This window comes from Zeugodacus cucurbitae, chromosome 2, assembly GCF_028554725.1.
Source record: "Zeugodacus cucurbitae isolate PBARC_wt_2022May chromosome 2, idZeuCucr1.2, whole genome shotgun sequence".
NCBI lineage: Eukaryota > Metazoa > Arthropoda > Insecta > Diptera > Tephritidae > Zeugodacus > Zeugodacus cucurbitae.
In genome coordinates this window covers 8,917,739-8,936,911 of record NC_071667.1, presented here as the reverse complement: position 1 = coordinate 8,936,911, position 19,173 = coordinate 8,917,739, and the positions used below count along the sequence as shown (strand labels likewise).

The 19,173-nt window shown below is 31.4% G+C and overlaps 2 protein-coding genes across 2 annotated transcripts in view; both read left to right on the top strand.

Annotated features, from left to right (window-relative positions):
- The window catches only part of LOC105210162 (CD81 protein), a 29,169-nt gene extending 19,817 nt beyond the window's left edge, over positions 1-9,352 (top strand). The window contains exon 5 of the mRNA XM_054228366.1: positions 984-9,352. Coding sequence (XP_054084341.1) covers positions 984-1,133 — 150 coding nt within the window. The 3' untranslated portion in view covers positions 1,134-9,352. The remainder of the gene's footprint in view (positions 1-983) is intronic.
- A 3,751-nt stretch (positions 9,353-13,103) lies between these two features.
- LOC105210159 (methanethiol oxidase) lies at positions 13,104-18,827 on the top strand. Its single transcript, XM_011180956.3, has 6 exons — positions 13,104-13,264; positions 13,565-13,728; positions 17,017-17,489; positions 17,600-18,092; positions 18,162-18,287; positions 18,370-18,827. The coding sequence occupies exons 1-6, from the start codon at positions 13,252-13,254 to the stop codon at positions 18,565-18,567; spliced, it is 1,467 nt and encodes a 488-aa protein (XP_011179258.2). The 5' UTR covers positions 13,104-13,251; the 3' UTR covers positions 18,568-18,827.
- The last annotated feature ends 346 nt before the right edge of the window (positions 18,828-19,173 follow it).

Sequence of the window (19,173 nt, the reverse complement as noted above, 5' to 3'; positions counted from 1 at the left end):
CTACTTTGGACTGAGTAGGCAATTGAACAGTAAAGTCCTCTCTCGACGAACAAAAATCAAACTCTACAAGTCGCTTATCATTCCCGTCCTGCTTTATGGTGCAGAAGCTTGGACGATGTCAACATCAGATGAGACGACACTAGGAGTTTTCGAGAGGAAAATTTTGCGCAAGATTTATGGTCCTCAGAACATTGGCAACGGCGAATACCGCAGACGATGGAACGATGAGCTGTACGAGCTATACGACGACATTGACATAGTTCAACGAATAAAAAGACAGCGGCTACGCTGGCTAGGTCATGTTGTCCGAATGGACGAAAACACTCCAGCCCTGAAAGTGTTCGATGCAGTACCCGACGGAGGAAGCCGAGGAAGGGGAAGGCCTCTACTCCGTTGGAGGGACCAGGTGGATAGCGACCTGGTTACACTTGGAATCTCCAACTGGCGCCGAACTGCGAAGGAAAGAGAAGAGTGGCGCGCTCTCATCGATTCGGCTATAACCGGCTAAACGGTTGAACGCCAATAACATACATACATACCACCAACTGACAACTTGACAACATCATTTGCTGCCAAACTAGGGGAAGATCGCTCATCAGAAAATATTATATGATAATTAGACTCCAAGTTCCTATAAAAAGTTATCATGTCTTATTGATCTGGTTCACTCCGATAAATGCTAAATTTTGGATATGTTCACTCACGGCAACTTCATTATTAAAATCTTTAACCAAAAATTGGAAGATAGTTTTACTTTCGGAGATTATATATTGAACAAAATTGGTATGGACCGACCTGTAGATAGATCCCTACAACATAATACATAACCGTCATTCATTGTTATGATGTTTCGAAGCAAACTGATGACGAATATTCTATTAACGGTTTCGAACGCTCGATCGATTTTCAAATGATTTATTATTTATGCTTTAATTATTATTTTAAATTTATATTATTAATATACATATATATTCTCCTTTCAGGGTTGCGTTGACAAACTAATTGAACTCATCTATGAGAATTGGGTTCTGCTCTTCGGCATCACAGCGGGTGTGATTCTATTGGAATTATTGGCGTTGACCTTCTCATTGAGCCTTTGCTGTGCGGTGCGCAATCAACACTACAAAGCCTGAGAATTACTTAATTCCCAGCGGGAAATAAATGACGACGAAAAATATTAACAAATCAAACCGAAAAGGATGAGGGCAAAGGCGTTCTAATTCGTAACAAAGCAAAGATCACAAATAAAATTAACACAACAACAAATGCGAAGACATGTGCGTAGCAAACGGATATAGAATGAAGTGGAAGAGTAAGGCACAGATTTGAAGAAAATGCGGGAGAAAAAATGAAAAATCCTTGAAATACGAGTTGCAAGAATGAAGCTGATGAGTACGTATATATAATATATGTACATATATACATATGTATGTATGTAAACTCATAAGTGCGTAGAATATATGCAATATGTGCAATGTAGTGCAAAAAGTGGAGAATTAGCAAAAAAAAACATACAGAATTCAAGTATTAAAAGCAAACATTTGTGTATGTACGATTGTCGGCAGTAAAGATCTGGCGAAAAAAATTTGCTGTGAAATATGGCGGTAAATGATATTTAAAAAAAAAAAAACACTTTTATTTACATTTTCAAAACTTTTGTAAAACACAGTAAATTTTTAAGCAAAACTTTGTAGACAAATGTGCAAATCTTCATCTTCATAGAACAATAATCAAAATCCATTTGCCACAAACAAATGAAAATAAATAAAATAGTTAGTTATCATTGAATGTTGGGAAGAAAATGTAAAAAAAAATACAAAATGTACATCAAAACAAATAAAAAGAAGAAAAAAGAATAATAAAGTCCATCAACCCATTTGCACTACCTTGTATAATTAATGGCTTATAATATTATTTTTCGTTGCTAAAATGTTAGATTTTTTAAGTATATTATGATGCCAAATTTACGTTATTGCGCAGCACAAATGAAATACTAACGTAATTTAGTAAATATGTTTATATTTTACTCCACTCTTGCACAAAATCTACCAAACTCAAGGTCTTCCGCTATAAAAAAAAATGTATTTATATTTAAGTTTTTTTATCTGCAAATGCCAAATGTAAAAAAATATATATTTATTATTTAGTTTTAAAAAAATGTTTTGTGAAACTCTGATAAAAATGCTTAGAGTACGGTGTGAGACGAAAACGCGAAGAGTCAATGAGTAATATGTTTTTTTTTTTACTTAATCTTTTTTCATGCAATTTCCTCAAATTCAACCGCATATCGGTTTATTTAAAATATAAAGCTTGTTTGTCCAACGTGCATATAAGAAAAATTGTAAAAAATTATAATTTAAGATAAACACAAAAATGAAATACTAAAATCATGCAATACAGCAATAAAGCACAATAGAATTGAGGATATACGTCCTCAGACTTAGTCGAAATAAAATATACACGATATTCACCGACAGTTAACCTTAAATAAAAGTTATTTAATTGTAAAAAATTAAAAATAAGAAACAATTCGATTCCGACTCTTGCTCCGCTGTACGTTAGTAGTAATGTCAGTTATTGCAAAAAGAAAATACAAAACAAATTCTTTTGTATTACTTTTTTTATTTTTACGTATCATCAAAACCAAATTAGTTTTTTTTATTTTCTTTTTTTCAATTTAACGCAAAATTGTAAATTTGATGCTAAATAATGTGCCATGATTTAATGAATTATTTATATAAAAAATATAGTATGTATAAATAATGTTTAAATTATTTTTATATTTGTATTCGATACACTTTAAGTATATGTTTATTTTTTATGCTTATATATATTATTTTTTTTTTTATTTTATATTATTATTTTTTTTTTTAAGTTCTCACACTGTACATAAAAATCTATATAATTTTGAAAAAAAAAAAATGTATGCAGTTCATTTCAACTTTGAGTCAGTTCAATGATTTGAGGTATTGACATTCCATAAACGAAAGCAATTAGAGATGGGTTTCGAAAGTTAAAACGAAAATCGTAATAATTTACATATATGTATGTATGTAAAAGAGTAGCAGTTAAAATGTGAAATATTGAAATATATGAAAATGTTTAAAGCATTAAAATTAACTGAAACGCTAAAATTTCAAAGCGACTTTCGTCAAATTTTTTGTGTCCAAAATTTTTCTTTTTTGTAAATTAAATACATATGCCTTTAAACGCCAAACTTTCATGTAAATATTTGCTTTCAATATGCATGTTGCTTTTTTTTTCTAAACTTGAAAATCAAAAATTTCGCCAAATTTATAACCTTAAAGTAGTTTACTTGTTAAGTTGGTGCTCATAAGACAATCTCGGCATTTCGAATAGAATTATGCATACATATGTTTTTGAAAACGACTTTCAAATGTTTTATTAATAATTGTCAAGAAGGTCGCAGAAAATGTGTGACATTTTTTGTGTCAATATAAGAAATGTTATTGAAAGAAACTAATTCGTAAAAAAGTGATATTCGATATTTAAATACAAGTTGTCAAGGTTTATGAAATAAATATTAAATTAAATTGTATTTATGTATTTAATAGTAAGAAACACCCATCTCTTTTTGCCTGAAATTGAAATACTATTGATGTAGTGGAGTATTTAAATTCATTTCAAACAATATATGCTTAATATCGTCTGAATTGTGTAAATTAGTGACCCTAACCCAACATTTTAAAAAATCTACACTTGTCACAAGCTCGACGAGAATGTCAAAAGCCACACAAATCTACATTTCTATATTTTTGTTTTGCACAACTTATGTTTATTTACTTGTATTGCATAAAATTTAAAAAATAATTTTAATGAACTTAAAATGTTTACTTAATTTTAACATATATTATTTTAAGCGTATTTTTACGAAAGAAATTGTTAACCTTACTAAACCACCTAAGCCAACGTAGTCCAAAACCAACAAACATTTTTAGTACCTAACACACATTAAAAAAAAAAAACAAAAAAAAATTATAATTTTACAAATACTTTAAGCTTTAGTTATATTTGTTATGCATAAATGTGTGAATATGCACTTGAAGCGAAATTCGAACAAATTTTAAAACTATTTTAAAATAAATACCCACTTAAACGAACGAATATACATTCATACGCACATATTAACTGTTAAATATTGAAAAAGGCATAAATCACAAATGTATATGCATTTTTAATTTAGTTTAAATTTTAAAATAAAATATTTTTATATGCTGTTGTAACTAAATTAATTTTAATTAAAACAAATTGTAGTTGAAAAAATCCCAAAAATACACACACATACACAAAAAAAATATAATTATTTAAATAAAATGAGTCAACATATTTGTTGTTATTATTCATTGAAATAAATATATGTATTTTAATAGAAATTATCACTTAATACTCTACATTTATGTGTATGTAGTAAACCACAAGATACTTATTTTGTTTATTGAAAATATATGACTTTTAAATCAAATATACAAAAACAACTAAACAAATGGTGAGAAGTATAGAATTGATAACGAAATTTTCAAGATGAAGTTAAGTAAGCAGCAAATAATATTAAATATAAAAGTATATACATATATACATAGCGAAAGTTGCACTCGTTTTGAATGCTGCAAGCATGCGAAAAGAAGGCGTTACGCAATAAATAAATAAAAGAAGATGATGAAGAATGTTTGTAGGTAAATTTAGTTATGGATAAATTGTTAGTCTAAATTTTACGGCACATTGTGCGTAGAATACGTAAAATATGTTAATTGTATATACATATGTATGTATGTATGTACATAAGTTACGTAAAAAACATATTTAAAGATGTTGAGTAGTGAAAATACGATGTGGTTACTTAATAAAAATGAAATATTGACAGTGCTGGCGAATATTAAAAAACATTTTTTGTACCAGCATATCTAAGCATACATATGTACATGCTTGTATGTATATAAACATTAGGCTGGCACAAAAAAAACTCTGCTGCCAAAATATTATTGACTTAAAAACAAAAAAAACGCAAAAAAAGTGTATTGTGGAGTTTAGGAAAACCACGGGTTCCGTTGTTGTTAAAAATCATAAAAACAAGTAAGGAAAGGCTAAGTTCGGGTGCAACCGAACATTTTATACTCTCGCAATTTATTGAAGAAATTTAACCAATACATATATGCGGAATAAAGCTCACCGTATTTTTGAAAAACCTATAATTAGGTATGTGGGAGCTAGGAGATGTTATTATCCGATTTTAATAATTTTTGGAAAAGAGACACACTATTAGAAGAAAACAATTTCCTCTGAATTAAATTGAGATATCTTAGAGATTTACCCATATTTTCGGTTAAAATTTATCCTTAGGCGCTGAGTTCAACATGTTCGATATCTGGGGCCTTGAAAAGTTATGGTCTGTTTTCGACAATTTTTTCACAAGTGAAGCCAGAGATGATATGCACTAATTGTGTAAAGTTTTATTCCGTTATCTTCATTGGTTCCTTATGTTTACATTATAAAGTGGAGGAATAAGATGGATTTCAAAATTGAGTTATAAGGAAAGTAGTAGTGGTTGTGAACCGATTTCGCCCATTTTTTGTCCGTGTTATTAGGGTGTCAAGAAAATATTATATACGGAATTTCATTCGAATCGGTCGAGTAGTTCCTGAGATATGGTTTTTGACCCATAAGTGGGCGATGCCACGCCCATTTTCCATTTTGTAAAAAAATCTGAGTACAGCTCCCCTCTGCCATTTCTTATGTAAAATTTGGTGTTTCTGACGTTTTTCGTTAGTTAGTTAACCCACTTTTAGTCATTTTAACCTAACCTTTGTATGGGAGGTGGGCGTGGTTATTATCCGATTTCAACTATTTGCATGGTGTGTGGTGGAGTATGTAAGAGAACCGACTGCAGAAAGTTTGGTTTATATAGCTTTATTAGTTTGCGAGTTAAAACAAATAACCGATTTGTGGGGGGGGGGGGGGGCACGCCCACTTCCCCAAAAAAATTACATCCAAATATGCCCCCTCCTAGTGCGATCCTTTATTCCAAATTTTACTTTTATATCTTCATTTATGGCTTAGTTATGACACTTTATGTGTTTTTGGTTTTCGCCATTGGGCGTGGCAATGGTCCGATTCTGCCCATTTTCGAACTTGATCTTCTTATGGTGCCAAGGAATATTTTTGCCAAGTTTCGTCAAGATATCTTAATTTTTACAAGTTACAGCTTGCACAAACGGACAAACGGACAGACGGACGGACAGACATCCGGATTTCAAATCTACTCGTCATCCTGATCACTTTGGTATATATAACCCTATATCTAACTCGTTTAGTTTTGGGTGTTACAAACAACCGTTATGCGAACAAAACTATAATACTCTCTTTAGCAACTTTTGTTGCGAGAGTATAAAAATTAAGTCGAAAAATGTTTTCAATTTTTTTATTCGCAAGTATAAGTCTACATAAGATATACGCCACAGTCTTAGTCGCAATAAAATCGAGATTTAAACAAAACTTGTTGATAGTTACAGCATTCAAATTAATAAATTATTATTTTTTATATTATTTTACTTTTTAATTATTATTATGGTTTTACGATACTTTTTTCGTATTTAAGTTTTTTTTTTTCAAAAATTCTAAACTTTAGAGCTATAATTAATGTAAGTACATTAATAAAACTCTATTCGCCCGTCCAGACTTTCAACATTTCTTGCCTTAAAATTTAGTATTTAACCCTCTCATGCCCGAATTAAAATGGGCGGAGCTAACATTTTTTAGGACAGATATATGCATATGTATTAGTCTTAACTCAAATATGAAGTGACAAAAGCTGCAAAGTCCTATGTATCCTGGTTGATTAGTTACAGGATGTGGCTTATAGGCACAAATTAGATTATTATAAATAAACTAAACACTTTTCTCATGAAAATCTTTTTTAAATAACTTTATTTATTCTTTATTTATTTATATACTTCACTTGTTTTTATATAAAACAATTTTTTTATATTTTTGAGCCCTTTTTGTATCACCATTTTAGTATACTTTTTTCGAGAAACCGATTTTGACAATTCCACTCTGCGGAGAATGCCTACTGAATGAATACGTGCACAGTTCATGTTCAAAATGTAACTGTAAGCTTGCACAACACATAAGTGTACATAATTGAAAAAACCGCAGGTCAAAAATATTTAAATAACGAGAGTTAGAAGCCTATAGGCAACATTGGGCATGTAAGGGTTAAGCTGTAACTCATTGCTTGTTTTTTCATTAGCTTTATAATTCAGCGCTTTCTTCAGCTATTATGTTCTGAAGCTGAATAAGTGCCGAAAGCCGAAAAAACTGACAAGCCTAGTGCGTAATTGCAGCTTTGATGTTTCAAAGTTCGAAAAACAAGTGGATTTAAATACACGGAAGAGCTCTTCAATTACAATGAGTGTGGCCTTTAAGATTTTGGAAGATGATTTGCCAATAATTGATTTAAGGGTTTTGAGGATGATTTGCAAATAATTGATGTATTTTTGTTTACAAAAAAAATTGTGGGAAACGATACTATGAACTTTATTTCCGTTTTTTTATCTTCGCATCTAATTTTGTTATCAGCAATTCTTATGAATAATTCTAAATTGTTTTTGAAGGAGAAATTAATTAAATAATTAAAGAAACAAGTGTTGAGGCCTTTTTAAGTATATAAGCAAATTTTAGGTGTATTCAGTTTTAGTTAATATGTATTCAAATTGAATTTAAAATGAAAAAAATATTAATATACACTATCTTCAGTATACACGATTTCATTTTCATTGATAACGAAAAAAACTTAATATCATAGTACATTTATCTAATAACTCACAATAAGTAACATTAAAATCTTTATATTTCAAGTTTTAAATTACATTCAATTGTAGAAGTGTTTTGGAAAATATGCCAATCATTTCACAAAAAAAGGAAATTAACACACGAATAATGTAAAATGCAGTTTTTACAAAAATGCATTATATGATTTACATATAATAGAAAAAGTTAATGACGTATGATCGCCAAGGCACATCCCAACCATCAAAACAAAGAGTGTTTTGAAAGGTAGGTTTTGAGTTATTATATGATAATTGCATCAAAAATATCGTCTTGAAAGTATGCTCAACTCTGAATTTGTAGTAACAGTTTAAAAATTAAAATATAATAGAAAATTAAGCAAGGTAGTTTCAGAAAAATTATAGAAAATACAATAAAGAAAATTTAGACGAAAAATTAAAATAAGCAGTTAATAAGGAAACTCCAACTTTATGAAACAGCATTTACAATGATAAAAAGTAACGGAAGTAAATTCGTATGAAAGGAAATAAACATTCGAAAACTTTATTAATGAAAAAATTGGCTGCCACAAATATACAAACGTATTAAAACACACAAAAATACTCAAAATACATAATTTCTAAGTAAGTGTTTTTTGGCAGAAAACTGTCGGAAATCGGTGTGATTTTCATGAAAACTTCATCAAATTTTCATCAGCCAAAAATAAAAAGAAATTAAATCAATTTGGCTTATAAATAGATAACCAAGATTACAAATTGATTTCCATAATTCATGTTTGATGCTGAGAGAAAGACACAAACTCTATTGATGAGACACATGAGAAAAATTGATTACTTTATACAAAAACAAACAAGTCAATAAATAAGAATATACTTTGAAACTTTTTTACCAGCTACGTAGTAAATACATATGTACAGCCTTTAACCACTATAATTCATTAAAAGAAAAATCATGAATAAAGTGATACGAATCACGCAGAACCACTTTCATAAAATTATATTAAGACTCCGAATTGTATGATTTGATTTATTTATGAAAAATAAAATAATACAAAAAGAAATATATTCTTCTTGTAAAAAAATTTAGTTTCAAGCTCCACAAATCTAAGGTCATAATATTTCCAGCGGATGCAGAGACAAAATTTTTTTAAGAGTGTCTGTATTCTTTTTAAACCACTGCATTGGTTCTCATGACAAAAAACATGGTTTAATCTCCAGTTGCCAGGAGTTTTTACTGCCTTTTAAAAGTTTATGATGATCATACAGAACAACTGCTCAGTATCAGTTTCAGTTTCATCAGCTCTCAGAAAAATAAATACATTTTTAGCGCTCTCATTCAATTCATGAAAGATGTCACATTTTGAAAATAATGATAATGGACTTTAAGGTTAACACTGATAATATTTGAGCATCAGGCTTTTGTTGTTGTTACGGAATTAGAATTTCACAAGTCTTTATCTATATTCAACAGAATATAATGTTCAATCTGAGCTCTTCACATAAATGAAACTACATTATGTAATTGAAGTAAACAAAAAGAAAGCACATAACAACGCTTACACTATGAACCTGTCATTCCCTCTCTCTGAAATGGTACTGGAAATAGTTTTATGTTTCATACTTAATTTTTTATTTCTGATTACTCTTTCTGGTAAAACTGACTAACTTAGACTCTGTTTTGTGATTGGAGCAAAGATAAGCAATTCTCAAACAAGATATTGAAACCTTTTGGGATTTTCACTCCGTATGCATCAACGGTTTGATCATACTTTAAGACATAATTATACATTATGGTACATAAATATACTTTACTTACAGCAATGAAAGCATTAAATGTAAAATGAAACAATAAAATAAATATTTAAGAAATTACACATAGTAGGAATTAAAAAAGAATAAAAAATCAGAAAATAGTAATAATTAGCTATTTCAAGTTAAACTATTTGTATTTCAATTAAATTATGTTTTCTATACAATACACTGCAAAAACTCTTTCTAGCATGTAATTTGATGACATTATAATGAAATCACAACTAAATAAATCCATAAAGCTATAAATTAAAGATCAATACAATAAATATGTATATTAATAGAGAAAATAAAATTTAAACCAAACACTTCTTACTTTAACAACTTCTTACAGCAATATTAGAACAATAAACTGTAAAAATCAGGCCTCAAATTTGATGGTGTTTGTAGTGTCCAATTGTTGGGGCATTATCCTTCGTTTATATTTATTTTTAATGAAATAATAATTTTTGTTTTAAGAATTAAACTAGAATATACTAAAATGATTAAATATTTAATAGATTTAAGTCTTTCGAAAAACATGCATACATTCTACTTACATACCGAAAAATAATATTGAAGAGCGAAAATAATTATAAAAACATTGAAACCATTAAAATTAAAAAATAAAATTACAAGAGAAAAAGTAAAATTGTTTTGTTTGTTCTTTTAGTATTTACAATTAAAACAAGAAAACACGTTCACTTCGGCGGTACCGAAGCTAACACACCCTTGGCAGGTGCATTTCTTTTAGTAACTATGTGTTTAAGCAAATCTAAAGACGTAAGAAAAAGTAAGTAAAAACAAGTAAGGAAGGGCTAAGTTCGGGTGTAACCGAACATTTTATACTCTCGCAATTTATTGAAGAAATTTTATTAAGATAACATACAAATAAACCCATAAATTCGGCATAAAGTTTAATAGAATAACGAAAATCGTCATATATAGTATATGAGGGCTGAGGCAATTCCTGAACCGATTTCATTCATTTTCATCAGCAAGGTATACTATATCCAAGACTATACGCTCAATTAATTTTGTTAAAATAGCTCACATATTAACCAATACATACATGTGGAATAAAGCTCACCGTATTTTTGAAAAACCTATAATTAGGTATATGGAGATGTTATGACCCGATTTTAATAATTTTTGGAACAGAGACACACTATTCGAAGAAAACAATTTCCTGTGAATTACATTAAATTATCTGTGAGATTTACCCATATTTTCGGTTAAAATTTATCCTTAGGCGCTGAGTTCAACATGTTCGATATGTGGGGCCTTGAAAAGTTATGGTCCGTTTTCGACAATTTTTTCACAAGTGAAGCCAAAGATGATATGCACTATTTGTGTAAAGTTTTATTCCGCTATCTTCATTGGTTCCTTATGTTTACATTATAAAGTGAAGGAATAAGATGGAATTCAAAATTGAGTTATAAGGAAAGTAGTCGTGATTGTGAACCGATTTCGCCCATTTTTTTTTTGTCCATGTTATCAGGGTGTCAAGAAAATAGTATATACCGAATTTCATTCGAATCGGTCGAGTAGTTCCTGAGATATGGTTTTTGAGCCGTAAGTTGGCGATGCCACGCCCATTTTCCATTTTGTAAAAAAATCTGAGTACAGCTCCCTTCTGCTATTATTTCTGCAAAATTTAGTGTTTCTGACGTTTTTCATTAGTTAGTTAACCCACTTTTAGTAATTTTCAACCTAACCTTTGTATGGGAGGTAGGCGTGGTTATTATCCGATTTCAACTATTTTCGTGGTGTGTGGGGTACGTAAGAGAACTGACTGCAGAAAGTTTGGTTTATATAGCTTTATTGGTTTGCGAGTTAAATACAAATAACCGATTTGTGGGCGGGGACACGCCCACTTCCCCAAAAAAATTACATCCAAATATATTTCCTCACAGTGCGATCCTTCATTCCAAATTTTACTTTTATAACTTCATTTATGGCTTAGTTATGACACTTTATGTGTTTTTGGTTTTCGCCATTTTGTGGGCGTGGCAATGGTCCGATTCCGCCCATTTTCGAACTTAACCTTTTTATGGTGCCAAGGAATATTTGTGCCAAGTTTCGTCAAGATATCTTAATTTTTACAAGTTACAGCTTGCACAAACGGACAGACGGACAGACGGACGGACGGACAGACATCCGGATTTCAAATCTACTCGTCACCCTGATCACTTTGGTATATATGACTCTATATCTAACTCTTTTAGTTTTAGGTGTTACAAACAACCGTTATGTGAACAAAACTATAATACTCTCTTAGCAACTTTTGTTGCGAGAGTATAAAAAAAAGAAAACATTTTACTAATTCTTTTTAGCCGGGTTGTTTGCTAGAAACATTAAGGTTATATAGTTAACCGATCTGAACAATTTCTTCGGAGATTATACTATTACCTTAAGCAGTAATCCATGTCAAATTTCGTGAAGATTCCACGTCAAATGCGAAAATTTTCCATACAAGTCATTGATTCCGATCGTTCGGTTTGTATGGCAGCTACATGCTATAGTGAAGCGATCTGAACGATCGGAGATTAAATTATTTCTATGAACAATAACTCACACCAAATTTCGTGAAGATATGTAGTAAAATGCGGAAGTTTTCCATACAAGCCCTTGATTCCGATCGTTCAGTGTGTATGGCAGCTATATGATATAATGGTCCGATATCGGCAGTTCCGACAAATGAGCAGCTTCTGAGAAGAGAAAATAACATCTGCAAAATTTCAAAACGACATCTTAAAAACTGAAGGACTAGTTCGTATATATACAGACAGACGGACGGACAGACAGACAGACGGACATGGCTAAATCGGCTCAGTTCAACATACAGATCATTTATATATATACTTTATAGGGCCTCCGACGCTTCCTTCTGCGTGTTACAAACTTCGTAACAAACTTAAGGGTATAAATATTGTATTTGACTGCAAACTGGGTATTCAAGAAGAACGAATTCCAAATAGTGTTATAGAAACCTTCTTCAGAGGGTCAGTTGTCAGAGATCTTCTATTAGACTTACTTAAAAAAAAACAGATAATGGGACAAAACTGTCATAGTCTCTATTTGTATAATTCTTCCAATATACATCACTATCAATTTTGTTTCCAACCGTCCCTATCATCTTGTATAATATATTGACCATTAGTGAGATACTTACAGAGAGAAACTTGCTCTCAATTGTACGCTTTTAGTTCGGCAGATCGAAATGCTTGTGATAAGGTATTAGTTGGAAAATAAACAAACAGGTAGAGATAAAGAATAAAAAATGGAATTAAAAAAGAGAAAAGTTTTATTACTTGTTCACACTTGAAATTTACGAGTTATTGTTAAGAGAGAGAGAGAACTCTTTTACATATATATATATGCTAAAAACTTTTTTTTTTTAATTTTACTAAAGTGGGAACACTTTTGTACCCAACTTTTTTCACCGAGAGAAACCTCTGCGCTCTTCAATCTCCTCACATGCTCATGTTTATGGCGGAATCTGTTGCGCTATCACTTTTGCTTGTCCACTTGTTCAGCTCTTACTTGCTTATTTATTTAAATATCGTCTTATTTGCGCCAGTCGCTCAGTAACTTTGACCAGGTGAACATCGTTTTGTCTGTGTTTGAAATTGAAAACAACTTAAGAACATCAACAATGTCTAAAAAAGGTAAGGTCTACATAATACTTATTACTTTTAAAGGGTGTTATATTCAGAAAATATGAAAAATAAAAAAGGAAGTAATATACCCATGGATTTATACAAACAAAAATATCATCTCCATAGGATTTTCAAAAAAATAATTTATTTGTTATTGTGTTTATGTGGCTTAAGTGTGTAGAGTTGGACTTAAGAAGAAGCTTATAAGTGATTAGTATTCGAATAACAACAGCGCTACAATATACATACACATGTATGGAGACATATCACTTTATCTATCTTTGTATTAACTGTTTTTTTATATTTCAGCTTGTTGCCATGGTCCCGGTTATAAGAGCCCCATTGATGCGATGAAAAATGGACCTCGCGAGAAATTGCTCTACACTGTTACCGTGCAGCCTAATCTAGATGAACCCCATGGTGATTACTTATCAACTGTGGATGTGGATCCCGAAAGCCCAACTTATTGTCAGGTTTGTTATTAAAATTTGTTATCTATTTATCAAGTATATACTCGAAATTATAATCAGAGACTAAGTACTATTTACGATATCAATGCCTAGAAATCACAAAATACTTTCTGAATTAATTAACTTACATTCCATTAAAGCTATTAGGTGTTTACAATTCAATAATTATCAACATAGCGCATATGAAGTAAATATAGTATATATAAACGATAATAGAAAAGAAATTCATTTGCAAATTAGTGCGCATCATGTACAAACTTTGCAAGTACTAGATGGACTTTTATATTCGTGTTTAATCGAAAAGCTTTTAAGCTACAGATCAATTTATAGATATTCAAGAAAAGGTATGCAAACAGAATTTATTCTTTATTGTCAAATACAAGATATTTGTTTGCGTCCAGATAATTTCGAATAAAAATTGTGTAAAAACTTTTTAAATAATATAGATTTTCAACAAATACTTTTTTGAATTTGAAAAGTTAACTGGAAAGAAACAAATTAATAAAATATTACAAAAAATATGAATTTAAAACTTTTTTTTACAAAAAGCTACCCCAAGTGACTTCAAATAAAAACAAGTAAGGAAGGGCTAAGTTCGGGTGTAACCGAACTTTTTATACTCTCGCAATTTGTATATTTAACTTTATTTATATTATATAATACACAATTTGACCCACATATTCGTCATATATATTGTATAAAGTCCATTGTAAGTTGGAAACCATAATATTAGGTTAGAAGCACCGAGGTCCTCGTGTTCGATATATGGGGCCTTAAAACCCTATGGTCCGATTTCGGCGGTTTTTAGAATGGGGCTGCCACACTATTAACATAGTATTTGTGCAAAGTGCTGCACCGATATCTTCACTAGTATTTACTTTATATATTGTAATGTAAACGATTCAGATTGTCTTCAAAGTTCTGGTATATAGGAAGTAGGCGTGGTTGTGAAGCGTTTTGGCCTATTTTCACAACATATCATTGGGATGTAAGGAAACTATTACAAACCAAGTTTCATTGAAATCGGTCGAGTAGTTCCTGAGAAGAAGAGAACCCACTTTTAGTAATTTTCAACCTAACTTTTGTATGGGAGGTGGGCGTGGTTATGATCCCATTTCTTTCATTTTTGGACTGCATTAGGAAGTGGCTAAAAAAACGACTGCAGAAAGTTTGGTTTATATAGCTCTATTGGTTTGCGAGATATGTACAAAAAACTTAGTAGGGGTCGGGGCCACGCCCACATCCCCAAAAAAATTACATCCAAATATGCCCCTTCATAGTGCGATCCTTCATACCAAATTTTACTTCCATACCTTTATTTTAGGCTTAGTTATTGCACTTTATGTGTTTTCGGTTTTCGCCATTTTGTGGGCGTGGCAGTGGTCCTGCTCATTTTTGAAAGCAAACTTCCTATGGCGCCAAGAAATAAGTGTGCCAAGTTTCATCAAGATATCTTAATTTTTACTCAAGTTACAGCTTGCACAGACGGACGGACAGACAGACATTCGGATTTGAACTCCACTCTTCACCCTGATATATATAACCCTATATCTAACTCGTTTAGTTTTGGGTGTTATGTGAACAAAACTATAATACTCTCTTTAGCAACATTTGTTGCGAGAGTATAAAACATGAAAACCATTGTACAAATACGAACGATTTTGGATTGAAATATGAATTTAAATATAAATAATTTATTAATTTGTCAGTTAAGCTAAGTAATTAAATATGCACATAAACACATACATATGTTTGCATATATTAAACATGGTGTCACCCAAAAGGTGGTACGCATTTTAATGCGATGTGGATCATGAATACAAAATGAGTAAAATTCCATTAACGCTCTTTTCAGCTATTAATAGTATAAACAGCATAATTATTAAAATTTAAGCAAAATAGCCGAGATACACTTGCTTCTTGTATTTTGATAATATTTTTCATTCAAGCAATACATCAATACAAAAAAACTATAAACATGAATGCCGGCAGAAATCAATTATTTTTGTCTTTCTTATCTACACGAGTTTCTCGCAATGATTATTATTTTGCCAAGTCACTGCCAGATGTAGATCCGTATATATTTGTAGTTATGTTCGTATACATATATAAAAGGGCAAGAGTCATTATTTAGACTTATTTTTTTAAAGAGCATATACTTACGAGGGTTGCTATTTATATTTACAACTTAACATTTCGAAAATCAAAGTTTAAAATTTTTGAAAATTCGGTATATAATATTTTCTTGACACCCTGACGCACGGAAATCGGTTCACAATCACGCCAACTTCCCATATAACTCAATTCAGAATTTCATCAGATTCGTTCACTTTATAATATATACATAAGGAACCGATGAAGATAACGGAATAAAACTTTACACAAATACTGTATATCATCTGTGGCTTCACTTATGGAAAACTTTTCGAAAATGGACTATAACTTTTCAAGGCCCCGGATATCTACAAGAAGAACTCAGTGCCTAAGGGTAATTTTTCACCGAAAATCTCGGCCAATCTTTCAGATATTTTAATTTAATTCAGAGGAAATTATTTTCACCTAATTGTGTGTCTCTGTTCCAAAAATTATAAGAACCGGTTCAGAACTTCACCTAGCTACCATATACCTAATAATGTGTGGGCTTTATTCTGCATATATCGGTTAATATGTGAGATATCTTAGCAAAATTAAGTGAGCATATAGTCTTGTATATAGTGTAGCTTGGTGGGGAAAATTGGTGAAATCGGTGTAGGAATTACATCAGCCCTCATATACCATATATGATGATTTTCGTTATTCTATTGGACTTTATGCCGAATATATGGGTCAAATTGTGTGTTATCTTAATAAAATTAAATAAATAAATTGCGAGAGTATAAAATGTTCGGTGACACCCGAACTTAGTCCTTCCTTACTTGTATAATTTAAAATTCACCTAAGTAATGAGTTCCGTTATCGGTACTTTTACTTCTATCACTTCTACTTATATTGCATAGAGGATTATAGATAACTGATAGAAGATTTGAAGCTTATATTATCACGTATAGCATTCAATACGTTATGGTATATTAACTATAATTGTAGAGGTATGCTATACAATTTATAATGCCTTGAGGGCAATATTTATCATAAAAGCAAATACAATGAATTTAACAAGAATATCTTTAAAGTGGTATTACGATTTGCTATTCTTTGTACTAATTGATTATATCAGTTTATGCATTTATTCCAGCGGTTTGTTCATTTTGTCAAACAAAATATATATTTATAATCATATCAACTTTTGTGCAGGTGATTCATAGGACCTTTACCAACCGCAAAGGAAATGAACTTCATCATTCGGGCTGGAATGCTTGCTCCAGCTGCTACTATGTTGATGAGAATGCTAAGCAAATACCGAAACGTGACAAACTTATATTGCCTTCAATTGTGTCCGATTTCATTTACGTACTGGATGTGGCGACTGATCCACGTAAACCCTCGATATATAAGACCATCGATGGGGATGTGCTTAAGCAACATAATGTAACTGCACCACATACAACGCATTGTCTAGCTGATGGTAATATTATGATTTCGACATTGGGCGATGCTGCAGGCCATGCCAAGGGTGATTTTATACTCTTCGAAACGAACAATTTCGATTGTGTTGGTACGTGGACGAAGGGCAAAGAAGTGGCTTTGTGTGGTTATGACTTTTGGTATCAACCATATTTTGATGTGATGGTGTCAACGGAATGGGGCGCACCCAATAAGTTTAAACGGTAAGTTGTGTCAGACGACATTTTTATATAATAACGTATTAATCCATAATATATTTAGGTAAAGAATGTACCGATTAATATCTTGCTTTATTTAAAAAATATTTTATTAGTGGCTGGCGAAACGAAGACCTCGATGACATGACCCAATATGGTTGTCGATTGAATTTTTACAAATGGTCAACGCATACCCTATATCAAACTATTGATTTGGGTTATGAGGGTACAACACCATTGGAGGTTCGCTTTATGCACGATCCCAAACGTGGAGAAGGATTTGTGGGCTGCTGTTTGAATGCAAATATATACTATTTCAAAAAGAAACCCGATTCCGATGAATTTGTAGCAAAAAAAGTGATTGACATACCCGGCAAGCTAATTTCAATTGATGGTGGCAAACCTGAGACTTTGAATGGTATGGTTTCCGACATAGTGCTCTCTTTGGATGACAAATATCTATATGTAAATTGTTGGTTACACGGTGATCTACGCCAATACGATGTTAGTGACCCAGAGAACCCACGTCTAACAGGCCAGCTGTTTTTGGGAGGTTTTATTTGCAATGATTGGAAACATGTAGAGGTTCTTGAAGATAAGGAACTCACGGTTAGTCTTTTAGAATTACTTTAATATTTAAATAAGTATTTTTTGCTTATTTCAATTTATATTCGTTAGAAACGTCCCGAGCCACGTTTTGTTAAAGGTCGCAGACTCGAAGGAGGGCCACAAATGATGCAACTCTCCTTGGATGGCAAGCGATTGTATGTTTCGTCATCTCTCTTTTCGCCATGGGATAAGCAGGTGTGTATACAAGCAAATAATGAAATAATAGATCTTTAAAGACCACGCTACATTGGTTTCTAATATCTCTTCATATACGTAGTTCTATCCAAAGATGGTTGAAAAAGGCGGTACCATAATTGAAATTGATATTGATGTTGTTAACGGTGGTATGAAGCTGAACGAGAATTTCCTGGTTGACTTTGGTAATGAACCTCATGGACCAGCACTACCGCATGAAATGCGTTACCCAGGTGGTGATTGCACCTCCGACATTTGGTTGGTTAACGATGAAAAATGAATTTTTTAAAATATAGAAGTCAATGTTAATTTCAATTCGCTGAAAATCTCAGAAAAAAGTTACGGAAATCAGCGCATAGTATCCAATTACATATAATATAAAACATTTATAGCATGGAAGGCGGCTTTATATGTAAAGAAGAAGAATCCTACTATGCGATTTGCGTTTTTATTAACTTCAAACCAGACATTTCATTCGAAATGAATTGTCAATTATGTAATGCGAAGTAATCATGAATAAATTTTAAAAAGCAATAAAAATTTTGTGTTTTTTAACATATTTGTGACTAAGCGAATATTGGAGCTATAACCCTATAGAGAGAAGTCTTATATGGTCTAATGATGAGATTTTTTTAGATCACAGTTTAGGTTAAAAGGCAGATCTCTGTATAAGCAGAAGATCTCACTTGGACATTTATTAACACTGTCCTTTGTGGTACCAAAAACCTCCTAATGGATCAGGATCGTATAAAAAGTGCTTGGAATCTATTACAAATTTCTTGAGTTGGCTAATATCAATTCTAGTCAATTCAGTAGGTTCGCCGAAGGTATACCTACCAAGGTGTTTCAATCTCAGTCCGGAAAATGTTGGACATGCTTAGATGAT

What these genes read in the sequence shown, in the direction of transcription:
- LOC105210159 (XM_011180956.3), top strand. An exon ending in GCACCCAATAAGTTTAAACG is followed by an intron (nt 17,490 to 17,599) that starts GTAAGTTGTGTC and finishes ATATTTTATTAG; the next exon opens with TGGCTGGCGAAACGAAGACC. An exon ending in TTGAAGATAAGGAACTCACG is followed by an intron (nt 18,093 to 18,161) that starts GTTAGTCTTTTA and finishes TATATTCGTTAG; the next exon opens with AAACGTCCCGAGCCACGTTT.